Source organism: Taeniopygia guttata, chromosome 1 (assembly GCF_048771995.1).
Source record: "Taeniopygia guttata chromosome 1, bTaeGut7.mat, whole genome shotgun sequence".
NCBI classification, from domain to species: domain Eukaryota; kingdom Metazoa; phylum Chordata; class Aves; order Passeriformes; family Estrildidae; genus Taeniopygia; species Taeniopygia guttata.
Genome location: NC_133024.1, coordinates 50495944 through 50511031, shown reverse-complemented (window position 1 = coordinate 50511031; position 15088 = coordinate 50495944). Strand labels below are relative to the sequence as shown.

Genomic DNA, 15088 nt, shown 5'->3' with positions numbered 1-15088 from the left:
GTTTGGAATAGCAGAGAGAAAATGCATTTAAAGCTTATGTCATGCTTTCTTGGTACCCCTGAACTGGAAATTCAATACATACTACATTTTCAGAGAATTTAGCCATCAATTAATTTTCTACACTCACAGTCTAAGAATTCATGTGGGGCTTTTATTTACCCACCCTTGAATACTTTCATGAAAACAAAGAAAGAATGCTTATCCCCAGTACTGGAACACATCCTTTAACCTTACCAAAGACATTAAAAAATGACAGGTATTTGATTTTACACTGGCATGCAGACTCAAAGGTTTGAATTTACAGCTACAAAATTCAGCTGCTTTGTTTCTCATCTTCATTTGTTTTCCATGAATGACAAGAAAATCCTGCAGGATTCACTGTCTTTGGAGTGTTTTTTTAGTTTGATATTTGCAGTTCTGTGCATACTGAAACAGATTCATTCTGATTCTAGGCATTCACCAAAGGTTAGGTTAAGTCTGCTTGCCCTGAGATACCTCTAAGAATAGTAGTTTATTGCTGCCTACAGTTCAGTCAGATAAAGCAGGATTTATAAATGATATATGTTTCACTAGAGAGATTGAGATGTAGATCTGCTGACCCCACAAACAATTACCATATGAAGAAGGAGAGACCTATCAGGGTACCCTTAGTATGCAAATATATGCCTAAAGCATAGAAGGCATTAGTTCAATGGGATATTAATATTGCTGCTAAATATTCAGTTTTCCGGAACTAGAATAAACTTGAAAAACAAATTAAAAGTATAGGAAGAGTTGAGACTTCTGTATAATGTAAAAATGTTATTCAGTTGAGAGCACTTCTTTTCAGAGCAGTCCTCTCTAGGAATAATACAGAATTCTGAAATACTAACCTTTTAAATATAGCATCTAGGCAACCAAATTAAAGTTCCTGATGATTGTGAAGCCATCAAATTGTGATTAAAGCACTATAAGTTATTTCCTTAACTATTTTCCTGTAGATTTCACAGTATTTTTCTACCAGCAGTTGTCTTTTCCATTTTCTGTTAATTATCTTGCTGTCCATATGCTAGTTCTTGAAATGCTCTTACCTTCCTCTTCTCCAACTGTGTCTTGATGGAGTGGTACTGTAATATGCTATGTCACAGCTCTACTAAGGAGAACTTAAAATGAAAGCAGCACACTGTGCTAAGTGCTGATTATTGCTTTCAAACAAGAATCTTAAAAATATTGAAAGTGTGAAAGGTGATCTATAAAGAACAATCTTTCTCAAAAAAAACAAAAGAAAAAAGAAATTTGGAGTAGAAGTCATAATAATTGCAATAATAGTTTATATTAAAAAATACTGAAATATTTTAAGAAAGTCATCCTATCAAGAGAAATAAAAGAATAAATTTTGTGGTTCAATTTAAAGTAGCAAGGATTTTGTCATTCTTGCTTGTGTTTGCACTGTTGAAATTGTTCACTTTTGTGTATCGCTAGCATGGCTATAAAGGGGCAAAATAGAGAAAATTCTGAACCTCAAAAAATAAACTTTCCAGTCAGGCATAATTGATACTGGATTATAAATTCCAATTTTTTTTTCATTTTAAGTTCTGTTTCTCTGGTAATATTATTTATTTCAATTATTCTTGTGTCTTTGGAGTATTTTCAACTTAATTTTTCTTATCCAAGGGAAGAGGAAGAGGGATATAATATCCTTCCTCTAGAGACAGGAAGGATATTATTAAAAAAACAACCTTTAAACAGAGTATTGGAATAACAGCTTTAAAAATCAGAATTTAACTAGTCAAGTGAATGGACCTGTTTTCTTTAAAATTAGCATTCTATGTAGATCAAGGAAGCATTTTAAATAAAGATATAATTAAACTTTTTATTCCAAGCTAGTACACTGAGCATAAAAAACAAAAAATTGCAGAATGTTTTAAAATTTCAGTGTGTTACTGTTAACTTGTTGCTAACATGTTACCAATACCTTACTGCTAACAAAAGTCAATTAAATGGTAGCTCCGGGAAACCCATCTGTTGTGCATTGTTTGAAAAGTAAAATTAAGAAAAAAATCTGAACTTTTGCTTCATGTCATCCCTGGATACATAGCTCAGAGTTAACCACTGAAAACATACAGGAGATATATTTATTAGCCTTACAGAATAATTTTCCTTCAAAGTAACCTCAGGTAGTCACAGTCTCTGCTCAGAGCATGTCTTAACTAGGTCAGGTCACTCAGCAACATTTTCAGTCATGTCTTGAATGCCTCCAAGAACAGATCCCAAAAATTCCAGTGGTTGTTACTTTCCTAGTGTTTAAATACTCCCAATGTTCTAAAACAATAATCTTAATATCCAATTAGGATTTTTCATATCCTAATTTACTAGGTAAATTTGGTCTGTTTCCTATTAATCTGCACCCTCAACAACAGTCTGGACCCTTGTCTGCATCCCTCAAATCATGTAGTTGCAGGGAGCTCTAAAGTCTCTCTCAGTACACCAGATTCACAAGCCCAGCTTCCTCAGACTTCCCTTCCAGCATCCAGTCAGCACGGTGACTTCCCCTGGACTAACTCCATTATATCCATCTCTCTCTTGTACTGAGGAATACAAAAGGAGACACAACACTTTGTAGTTGGTCTCATGGGTGCCAAATAGGGAAGAATCACCTTCAGCTTTCTCACTCTCACTGATACACCCCAGGATGCTGATGGCCTTCTTGCAGAAAGGGTGCATTGCTGGTTTACTCTCAACTTGGTGTCCTTTTCTGCAGGGCTGTTTCCTAGACAGCTGCTCCCCAGTCTCTAGCAGTGCATGGGGTTTTTTGTCCCTAGATTGCAGGAGATTGCATTTCCCTTTGCTGAACTTCATGATGTTTTTCACTTTTGGGACCGGCCTTTTTAATACCTTTATTAGTGATCTGGATGAGGGAATCAAATGCATCCTGTGTAAATTTGCAGGAAACAACATGTTGGGCAGGAGTATCATCTGCTGAAGGGTAGAAAAGCTCTGCAAAGGGATTGGAAAGGCTGGATTGATGGGCAAGGCCCATGGTGTGAGGCTCAACATGGCAAAGTGCACTTGGGTCACAACAACCCTGTGCAACACTGTAGGCTTGGGGATGAGTGGCCATAAAGCAAAAAAAGCTAGTGAAGGGTCTGGAACATAAATCCTCTTGGGGTGGCTGAGGTTACTGAGGTGATTTAGCCTGGTGAAAAGAAGGTTCAGGAGAGACTGTATTGCTCTCTGCAACTGCTTGAATGGAGCTTGTGTTGAAGTGGGGTTTGGCATCTTGTCCCATGCAATGAGAGACAGGACAAGGGGAGGGCAACTACCTCAAGCAGCACAAAGGGAGGTTGGTTCAGGTTGGATATCAAGAAAAATTTCTTCACTGAAAGAGTGTTGGCGCATTGGAACAGGCTCTCCAATGAACTGGTGAAGTCACTATCCCTGGAGATATTAAAAAAATAAGTAGAAGTGGCACTTTGTGACATGGTTTAGAGGGTATGGTATTTATGCAAAGACGGGACTTGATCTTGGAGGTCATTTCCAACCTTAATGATTCTGTGATGCTGTGCTTTCAGCCCACTGCATTAGCATGCCCTCTAAATAGTAGCCTTGTTCTCAAACACCTCCTCCTGCCAGTTTGATGGCACCTGCAAACTTGCTGAGAGAGAACTCCATCCTATCAGCTAATAATACTGAAGTTGCTAGACAGTGTTGGACTCCAAAATTATCCCTGAGGAACATCATTATTTGCTCATCACCAGCTGGACTTTTTACTACATATTACAGGTCTCTGGACCTCTCTGTCCAGTCAGCTTTCCATCCATCTCATTGTCTGTCTATCCATAAGCCACCAATGTGGTGATAAAGAGGTTAAAGTGGTGAAAACAAAGTACAGTTTGAAGATAAAATAACTGTTATCTGATCAGTATCTATTGAGCAGCATGTGGTCAGCTATATTAGAAAGCAACCTTATGACCCTGTACATATATAATTTTAATCAGCCAGGGTTAAGGGTTAATTGTTGCAGCAGCCAAGAGAAGGAGTAGCTAGGACCTGGAGGTTATTCTATACCACCTCATACCATTTTCCAGGGACTTGGGAAAAGCTCCCTTCCAGGTCAGCCAGTGTGGTAGACAAAGCAGTTGAGTATTGTTGTGGGGTTTCCCCATGGTGAACATATGAATCACTTGCCTCATTCTTGTACTTTGTCATTTTCATACTATTGTTGCTGCTGCTGTTCCTTTTCCTATCTCATTGCTGTTTCCTGAAAATTGTTCTTATCTCAACCTTTGATCTTCACCTTTTGTGCCTCCAGTTCACCTCTCCAGTCCTGCTGCAGGGGGAGGGGGAGAGAAAGGGGAAGGGAGTGAGCAGTGCATGGTTTGGAGTGATTTAGTGGGAACACTAAATTGACGAATGTTACTCCTTACCATGACTCTAAAGAACTATTACATTTAAATTACAATACTAGAGAGTTTTCTTGCCACACTTGTTGTCTGACTTTAGTTAAAGCTATACTAAAACTAACACTGAAATAAACCCCTGATGTCCTAATGTACAACTACAACTAATTAATGACTGTTGTGACCATTTATCAATATATCAAAAATATTTTTCTTAATTTGAATATGGAGTAACATTACAATGTTTCAATATGCTTCAGGATAAACTGTTGTAAATGGAAAGGAAAGGTTTTACATATCACTCCTCCCCCACTCCAGCCCAACAGGTTTTAACCTGTTGTGAAATTTTGTAACCTAGATAATAAACATAACTAATAAAATGATCACTGAAGCTCTTCGCCATAAAAAAAATCATTAAAAATCTGCATAAGGCATACACTTCAACTAAATGAAACGGCTTCCCCATCTGCAGTACAATCAGAATTCTCAGTAAATTAAAGAGCCCATATAGAGTCAGCACATGTCACTGAGATACTTACGTGCTCATAATTAAGATTGAATAATGTTTTGTTGTGCTGGGACTAATGACCCTTGCAGTGCAAAGCACAGAACTGCATCTCTGAGAAGCTAAACACCTCTTACCACTTCATTCAAAGCACTTGCAAACATTCTGCACCTCCCAGGCTTGGAACTGTAACATATGTTAGGGTCCTTTATATTGCTAACATTAGGAGTGGGTTACAGATACATCAATCACTTTATTCATTCATGTTCTTCTGGTCAAGGAATTTTTACTTAGGGCCATTCTTCTGCTCAGTGCATCAAAGTAATTTGAAGATTTTACAAGTTTATGTTTAGCAATTCATTTTGAAATATGATGAAATAAAAATAAGGGACAAGATCTATCATTTCAACTCTCAAACTGCAGTTTCAAGATTCAAAATGATCACTGAGGCATTAGTGAAGTTTCCTAAGAGGTGAAGCACTGAGAGATTAAATAGCTATATCTATGAGGTATTTCAATTTTCTGTTTGAAGCAATCAGGTTTAAGTAAAATGGCATGTAATGAGATGAGGAATCTGGTACTATATCTTGGAAGGTAACACTCAATTTCTAAACATCACTTATACATTATAACACAAGCAGAACCATGGCCTTTACTGGGAGAAAGAAAGCATTTGTATTCAAAACCATACCAAGTATGAGTATTTTTTTAGTATTTTTCCAGGCTTTTAAACCAAACTGCAATTATCTTTTAAGGAAAAATATGACATACTTTTCCTCTTTCGATATTTACCAGTGCACCAAAGTAGTTGTTGTAAGAAGGGCTAATGGTACATTAAAGCCACAGAGCCTATTCATCTAGTATGGTCTATTACAAACCTTCACCAATAAATACACAGTGGTTCAAATTAGAGCATATTTGAAAACATCTTCTATTCTAAAAATAGTTGCATCCCAATGAGGTGGCCATCACAATTTTGAATTATACTTTACTCTGTTTTCTAAAGAGACAGGTAAGTCCATACAGTATGGCCGAAATTTCTGACAAGTATGACAAGCTGATAAATTGCAGATTTTGGAGGTTATCTTCCCTATATATGAAGCCCCTTATACCTAGAATAAAGAACTGTCACTAAAAATGCTTGCTTGAAGAAATAATTTGCTTCAGCTTATTAATATGTTTCATTTTGCTGTTTTAATGGATTTTTTTTTTAAGACATCACACATGCATTTAATTCTACAATCATTTAACTTAACTCTGGCAATAAACTAGGAATTTAAACTTATCAGACATATGCTTCTGCAGATTGAAAGCTTTCAGAAACTGACAAACTAGTTACAATCCAGATTGCAATTAAGAAGTACAGAAGTCTTAAATCAAGAGACATGGATATTTATGCTGCCATTTAAATTAGCAGATCCATTAAAAATAATTTAAAAAATAAAAGATCACACCATGAAACACTGGTAGGGCATGTTCATACCTCAGAAATAAAACAAACTACATTAAATATGATGTGCCTAAAAAAGAAACCAATGAGAATTTACATTTTTTTCTCTTATTAAATTCTTCACTGCAAAGCTTTCACTTAAAATGAAAGCCATCCAAGTTCCAGTTCAAAAAAGTACAGGGAACACAATCACAGAAATCTCCAACATTCATTGTTCACCAAATTTTTATAAAATCTACCTTCCTCTTTTCTTCCACCAATCTCATATTTTGCTATATGACAAATGTATTTTGTAGGATTTTTCAAATGTTATCTGGTTTTCCTTTGCTGCTTTTCTTATCTTAATTTCCTCACTTTCTCACCTCTTCTGTGAACACATTTACTCTTCCTTGCTTAGATTTTTAATTTCAAATTAATTATTTGATATTTGACACTTAAGACTCCCCCAGTAAACATCAGGGATATTATACTTCTGCCCATGGAAAGACATATAAAACTTTATAGTTAACAAATTTTATTTATAGTAGATAGGACATACCTGCAAGCACTATGCAATTAAAAATTTGTATTCTTTGTTTCCACAGATTTCCTGGTTAGGAAAATAGAAGTTATTCAGTGTGACAGAAAACATGTCTGAAATTACAAATCTCCTGTCAACAGGATTCTTAAATTAATTGGTCTGCTCTTTGAAGCTTTTTCTTCTTCAGTATAAAGAAGTTTATGAGCTCAAATGTCTTGCCCTCATAACATGTTATGTGAAAGCACAAAGCAACTTATATAACAACAGTGTAATTTAGAACTTATATCACGTCTGAGACTAGGCAAGAAGATTACTTTGAAAAATGAAGACTTAAACATTTATGGAGATTCAATGAAGCAAAATATTTATTGAAATATATTGATTTTCATTAGAATGCTATTGTGAAGAAAATTGTGACTTTCTACTTAAAAGTAATTGGTGGGGAAAAGTTGTATAACATTTGACAGGTATAATTCAGGCAGAAAGCTATTGTTTTATTACTTGTTTTTTTCAGATGAATAAATGAATATTTAATTTCAACTATGTAGCTAGCTAAGAAGAAAAATTATTCAAAGATTAGATTTAACTCGAGTCATATCTCAAAATTATTGCACAATCATATAAACCATGCCTGTAAATCTCTTTTTGCAAGATTATTTTGAAACTTTGTCTTACTCACCATTCCTACACCAGTTCTACAACAGTAGTCCTACACCAGTATAGAACTATTGTTTCTTTGAGATTTTTATCTCAAGCAAACAACTGCACAAGATTCCAGAGTTAAGGGAGTACTTTTACTTCCTATTCACAACAAGCTTTTGCAACAACACTATGGAAGAAGATTCACAGAGCTAGAATTTGAGATGCACCACTTTGAACTCTTAAGAGCACCCTGAAAAGCTTTAAAGAAAGGACCTTGAAGTTCTCTGGAAAGCAAGAGAACTGTTTTTTTAAGGAAACAGTGTATTTTCCATCCTTTTTTTAGCCAGCACTTCTCCTCAAGTCCTCTGCAGAAGACTGCAGGATTTTGCTAACAAACTCCCTCTTGCCCTACTTTATGTTTGCCTTCATCACAGCTCATACTACTGTCCTGAAGTCTGAAGGAAAAAATAATGCATTCTGTCACCTCAGAGACTATGCATCTGCTCTTTGCCTGTGCTCCTCACTTTCCTCCCCTCTCTTCATAATTCCAGGTCTCTGGTGTTCCTCTAGCAAACTCCTCAGGGTATCTTATTTGAACAGTGTAAGTTTTCCCTGATTGTGGATCTATGTAGAACTAATCACTTTTCTCTTATGTAGATTCTCTTTGCCTGAAAATGGTGTACTGAAGATAGGCAATGAGGCACTCCTTCCCCACTCACAACTGGTTTTCCACACACATTAACACAAAGCAGTAAATCAAATAGATGTGAGATGATTCATATCTAAATGAAGTAACACAAAGCCTGTGAAAATATCACACACTATGAAGCTTATCCTTTAGGGTTATGTTTTCACTGGGTCAGAAAAAAATACTGCCATTTCATGGTGATTATCTCTTTTTCTTGCAAAGAGAAAACATGACTTGTATATGCTTGCAAGTGCCCTTGAAGGTAAATCAGAGCTTGTTTATTAATTACAACTGACTTCCTTTATGATCTGCCATCTTTTGTTGGTGATTTTTCCATTACACATAATAGAGATTTTACATCTCAGCATTAAAATAATAATTATATACCAAATATCTGAGACATGGCACAGATCATTGTGAACTTTGATACCTTAGATATGTATGAATCACAAGTCTTCAAATGTACTATAATGAGTAATTTCACTTCCCCAAAAATATTTCAATAAGTTCTTTTAAAGAATCATAAGCAGTTTTAAAATTTTTGAAATCAAAGTTTTTCTCTATTTTTTCATGTTCATACAACAAAACAAACTGAAAATATGAAAGTAATATATAAATCTAAGAAATATATTGATAAAAAGGTTGTATTTTTTCAAAACACGTGTTCAATCCTAGTACAATTTCATTCAAAAGAAGATCATATGAATGCTGCTCTGACAGTTTATTTCTCTCTACTAACAGACCAAGGTTTACCTGACTAGCTTGGACCTGTAATACAGAGAAATCACAGAACTCACTCCAGAAGTGTAACATGGGTATACCACCTGAACTATAGCAGCAAAAACCACAGTTAAACCCGTGAATTATAATGTGTTATTAGCTACAGAAAAGAATAAATAAAATAAAGACATAAATGCTGAACAAGAGAATGAGATTCATTGAAATGTGCTCTATTACTTCAATAATGATTTCAGTAGAAATCTAAAAGGATCATTATTTCTAATAAATTATATATAATACAATCCTTATGTAAGTTTAATTTCATGAGCCAGATGTTTTTAATTTGGTCAAACTTTAAAAAGTCAAATGGCTACCAATATGATTTAATTTCTGAATAAGTAGCATATTTCTTCTTCATTGATTCTGGTTAAATTTTGACATAAATCTCATACCTATTCTGTCACATAAATGTAGAAAAATATTAAATATTACCAGATAAAATTCCTTATTTCTAGAACTTCCTGTCTTAATCTACTTCACAGAGGGCTAAAAGGATGACCAAATTCTTGGCAAAAAAACCCAAACCAACTACCCAACAAAACTTCCCTTCATAGTGTTCCCATGCAGAACAATCACAATTACAAAGCTTCCTTAAAGCTAAATTAAATTATTAAAGAGTGTTATAATGATTTACATATACTTTACTATTATCACCTGTATGAGATCATGCATCTAAATCAGTTATATACAGTTCTGACCCAGCAAACAGTGCACCCATCATAGAAGGACAATTGTCATAACTTCACTGAAATTCTTAGGAATCACCACTTCAGTGGTTTTCACTTAAGAAATAAAGTTTCATAAAAATACTGAATATAATATAGAAAAATTTCAAAACAAAAACGAACAATATATTTTTACTAGTTGAGGATATATAGGACTCACAAGATTCAAATTTAGATATTCCAGAACTGCCTTACCATGGTGTAGTTGTGAGCCACCTTCATAAGCTCTGTGCACCCTTGTGCATCGGCAAATGCTCGTATTCCCAAACAGTTGGATGGGTGCAATAGCTTCATCAGAAAATGGCAGCAAACCTCTACTACTTGGGGGAGCTGGAGAAGGCAGGCAGCTGCTAGGAGGTTTTCAATGGTGTCTTCTTTTAATTCCAGGCAGCCTAAAAAAAAGTATTGATAACAAATTTAAATTTATTGACTTCATATTTACAAAACATAGAGTATCGAAAAAATGTTTTTATAAATAATCACAGCTCTATATAAATAACTCTACAGAAAAAGTGAATAAAAGAAAGATTAATCTCCCTGACTGAACACTCCAGTGTCCTGGAAATTACAGTATTAGAAATATTTATTTTTCAACTACTATTAATTCAACTATATAACAAGCATAAAAAAAAGAGAGTGTACTGTATCAAATGGAAGAGAAGACTTGGAATATCTCAATATCAACCAGGCTGTGGATGGTTTTTTGTTGGCTTTCTTTTCTTTTTCTCATTGAAATTTGTGATAAAACTTATCTTATTTTCAGTGGCACAGAGCAAACCTCACAGCCATTTACTTCGCTGAAAAGAATGAAATAACTGCCTAGTATAGTATGAATAAACCCATAAATACATCTTCAAAACAAGGCTTAACAGTCTTCAAACGTAGTGTTGCTTATTTGTAATGTAACTTTAGGATTAATGTTATCTGAGTAACATATGGCAGGCTCCTCATAACACACAGTTCCTCCAAAATAATTTATATTAGGGAAAAAAAACATTAATTAATACTTATATTGCACTTAATTCTGTAATTTCATAAGTCATTATCTTTACCTTGCACTGACACATTTTTAATAAATAAAAGTTAAAATATAATAAAATAAACTTTAAAAATAAGTTATTTTAGGCTGGTGTGGATTCTCTGCTTGCTTTTTCTACCTCTGTTGGGGTCAGGATTGAAGGCATTTGAAAGGATAGTTAACGTTCAGACTTAGGTGTTTACTGTTTCTTATCAATGTTACAGTCTCACGACCATGAGTTCTGCAGTCTTTCATTAGGAAGGCACAAAGTGGCTATCTCTTTTTGTAAGGGGTTTTAAGGTTAAATTATCCAATTAAGAAATGAAACCTAAATTATTTTCCCTTTTAACCCAATAACTGATTAATTGAAAAGCCCTCACAATGAGAGCTTTTCTGTCCAATTAAAAAATACCACCCAAACCCATGAAGAAGGAAAAAGAAGGTAAAGAAGAGCAACCTGCCTCCGCCCTAAAACCTCCATCTTGCTTCATAATTTTTTCTATATTCTAAAACGCCAAACTCTAAATTTTCCATCCTGTGATATTACACACGTCTAAACAACTACACACGTGTAATCCCAGCACTATTAATCAATTTTGGAAGCCTTCTTCGCAGTCTCAGGTCAAATGCAGTGCTCCCTTGTGGATCTGTGCCTCTCAGCACAGAAAGTTTAAAATTCTCAACATCCAGAGTTCCACCAGCTGGAATATGTAATTCTTGTCATAATGCTTCTCCCAAACATGATATTAAATTTTATTTTTACATTAGAATCTTAACAATCTCTGACTTAAAATAACTTTAAAAACTGCAAACAAAGTATTAGAAGGATGTTTTGGATAAGTGAAAAAAAAGATTGGGAAAATAAAATGTGCAAATTTAATACAAATTGTTAAAAAATACTTTTGATTTTATTTTGCTGTGCTTGGAAAAATAATTTTGAACTATAAGAGGATTAAGTGTATATTGATCTTTCTCTTAAGAGTATTACAGTTCAACACCTAGATAAACTGACTCTTTTCCCCACACAGGGTTTGTATTCAATGTCACATTAAGAAAAATCTAAAAATCTTAATAATTCTATTGCATGGCATTAAGAAGTTATAAAATCCTCAATTCCACAATAGCATGCCATTGCAAAGAAAAGATGTTTTATATTGCAATACCAAATTCAAAATACAGTAACATTAACACTGCACATCTGCTCTTTTCTCCTTTCAGTATATCTGGAGCTTTTAATATGAGAGGGAAATTGTAAAGATATACTTTACTAGATTTAGTTATAATACACCCTTTTGCAAAGGTCAGAGCATCAGATCAAGCACACAGCCTAATTTCAGTGGGTTTTCTCTCCTTATTTTTACTCTTTTATTAATGTCACATGAATTTTTCTTTATGTTATCTAACCTTTTCTCACAATTTCTGTACACCACATCTTTATGCTATGTGGTCAGAAGGCACACGTAGCAGCAGATTCTTGGCTGATCCACATATTCATCAATGAAACTCCCACATTTGCTGTATGCCTGCAAGTAATTGCTGGCTCAACATACAAGTCTGGAAGAATTGCACTGTGCAAAATGGAAGCATTCAAAAGAGAGTTGTTTTCAGGTTAAAACTGATCATCCTTGTAACAGAAGTGAAAAAATTTAAAATGTGCAAAACACCTTTGAAAATTGGATGAACTGAGAAATGAAAAAAAAAAAAAGGAATTCTAAATCTCCTTTGCTTAGATGCTATTTCTTTTTTTCAATGATGAGCTCAAAAAAAGTCTGTAGCCCTACAAAACTTATCCAAGTAGCATTTGCAAAGTGATGTTACGTATAGAAAGAATCACTTTCAAAATCCTAACTTTATGAGGAAAGGTAACAGTCTCATGATTTGGCCTTTTTATGGCTAAAGGTAGCTACCCTTAGGAGAAGAACCTGAAGGAATCAGTTGAAACTGCATCAATCTATTTGTTTTCAAATGGAGATATTTTCTGTTCACTTTAAGGTACACTAGTCCTGGTACAGTATTAGTTGGAAAATAGTAGGACTAAAGTAAGTTTAAATCAATAAAAAATATTATCTTTTTTATGAATCATCTATTTCTTTATGTAACTAACATGGAAATTTTGAAGAAGATGCTTCACACTTTTATAGAAGAGTGTGAACACATTTCTGCTTTACATTTTAATAGAGGAAGTAAAAATACAATGGCTTCTGGGATATCTAGGGATATGAATATATTATAGCTTGACTTATTTTCAACAAAACTCATAAATACTAATTTACTACTTAATAGATCTATGATAAAAGTTAGAAAAGTACACGCCATATGAGTTAGAGTTATTATTTGTTCTTCATTCTTTTAGCTTCAATGATAGATAGGTTTTTAATCCATCTAAGTATCTTCCAAGTCTTACTAATCTTCTTTTTTAAACATCAAGACTCCTTCAGAAATTTGTTCACAAAGTCTGTATTCCCTTTTTCAGAAGAGTGCTATGATATTTTTATTCAAATTCCAATGGCATATCAAGTATTTAGCATGGTCAGAGTTTGATAAAAGAAAGCTGTTAAGGGGCTCTGTATATGACACATGAAATCTTCAGACAGTTTCATATTGGCAATTAGAAGATCCAAGCATCTATTTAAAAATGTTTAATGGGATATTCAAGGGGCATTAATATTACTGCTTCTTCAATTTATCTCCCCCTCACATTTTTATGCAATAAAAGCTTGAACAAGTGCCTTAGTCTGAGAAAAACAAATTAACTAAAGCTTAAAATCTCCTTTTGTATTACATTAATTAAGATGAAAAAATAAGAGGAAAAAACAATCAGAAGAACTTTAATGAATTCTAATTGTTATTCTAAATTATAGCTGTATTTGTGAAAAATTTTGTGGGCATTGCTTATGCAGAAATTAAAATGCCTGTCTTTAGCAGGCATTCTCACAATGACTACATAAATTTTATTGCCTCATTACCAAATGTAAAGCAGAGATAATATAAGAATTCTCTGAGATTCTTGTTCTGTTGCTAAACCTTTTCCAAAGCTCAGGGACAGTTTTGTGTTGGGGTTGGTTTGTGGGTTTGTTGGTTTGTTTTTTGGATTTTTTTTTGTTTGTTTGGGTTTTTTTTGGGTTGGTTTCGAGGTTCTTGTGTTTGTTTTTTGTTTTGGGTTGTTTTTTTTTTTTTTTTTTTTTTCTTTTATTCTCTCTTCTACAATATTGACTATACTTTAGAGCTATTTTTGTTTACAAGAAACTGCTGCACCTTGTCCCACCTTTGTATGCTGTTAAATAAGGTCAGTGTGTATCACAGGAACAGCCTCCCACACCTATTGACCAACAGATTGAACCTGTGGTGGGACAACTCAGTAGGTACAGATCATTTCTTCTGTGTATAAGCAATGAATTTTAATTTGTAACATATCATGATATCATTTTACATCATGTGTACAGTAGTTTTTTCTCCTCTTTTGTAATTATACACTTAACCCATTCATAGCAAGACTCCTCAACATTCCTAAGAGTTCTGTGTGTAGGAAATCATGTGAAGTGTCAAGGAATTAGAAACAAACACTAAAACTAATTCCCTTTAATCAGGTATTTATCTTGTTAATCTTCCTATTTCGTGTATCTTGATCAGTTGTGTGGCATCTTTAATACATTGCTGAATGGAATTACTTCTGTAGGCTAATCAGTTTTAGGAGGTCTAATTTATTTTTTTTTAAAAGGCAGCAAACAGCATAGTAGATTAATTGACTACAATAAGAAATTGCTTTCTTGAAACAGCATCTAATTCCATTGAAGACTTGAAAAAGGTTATTAGAAAGGTGCTATGCCTCACATTGCTATAATAAACCCTTTTGCCATTGCTTATCTTAATCATTCCAAATGTTAGGTACTTTTAGGTAGCCACCTGACCTAATCACCCAAGATATCCTTTTACAGTTCACGGAGAGAAATAGGAGGTCTTAGAGCAGTTTTCACCTGTTTTTTTTTCTGTCATGTACTACAGAATGAGATTAATCACTCCCTAAATGGCTATTTCTTGATTTCAGCTACAAAAGGAGCACCTTCATTTGACTTACTGAGACACTACTGATATTCATATTTGTTGATATGAATTCACTTCCTCTGCTCCCAAACACAGCACTGGAATCATTAGAGCCATCAGGTTTCAGGTGATGAAACACTCTGGGTTCAATTCTGATGATCAGCTGTCTCAGTTATGGTCAATTCCTGGCAGTGACATAGTGTGTAAAATCGTCTCTTAGGTCTATCCCTGAACACCAGTCAATGAAGAATGCTATAAGAAGTATCTTTTGTGTAGCAGAACATCTTTTAGCCTCCAGTTTGACCTATGCCTTAAAAGATAAATTCTACATTGTATTGTC

At 34.2% G+C, this 15088-nt stretch overlaps 1 protein-coding gene across 1 annotated transcript in view; it reads right to left on the bottom strand.

The window, feature by feature from the left end:
* Positions 1-15088, bottom strand: part of KLHL1 (kelch like family member 1) — a 193161-nt gene that overhangs the window by 97783 nt on the left and 80290 nt on the right. Inside the window, exon 4 of the mRNA XM_030271533.4 lies at positions 9885-10081. Within this exon, the coding sequence (XP_030127393.2) occupies positions 9885-10081 (197 nt within the window). The remainder of the gene's footprint in view (positions 1-9884; positions 10082-15088) is intronic.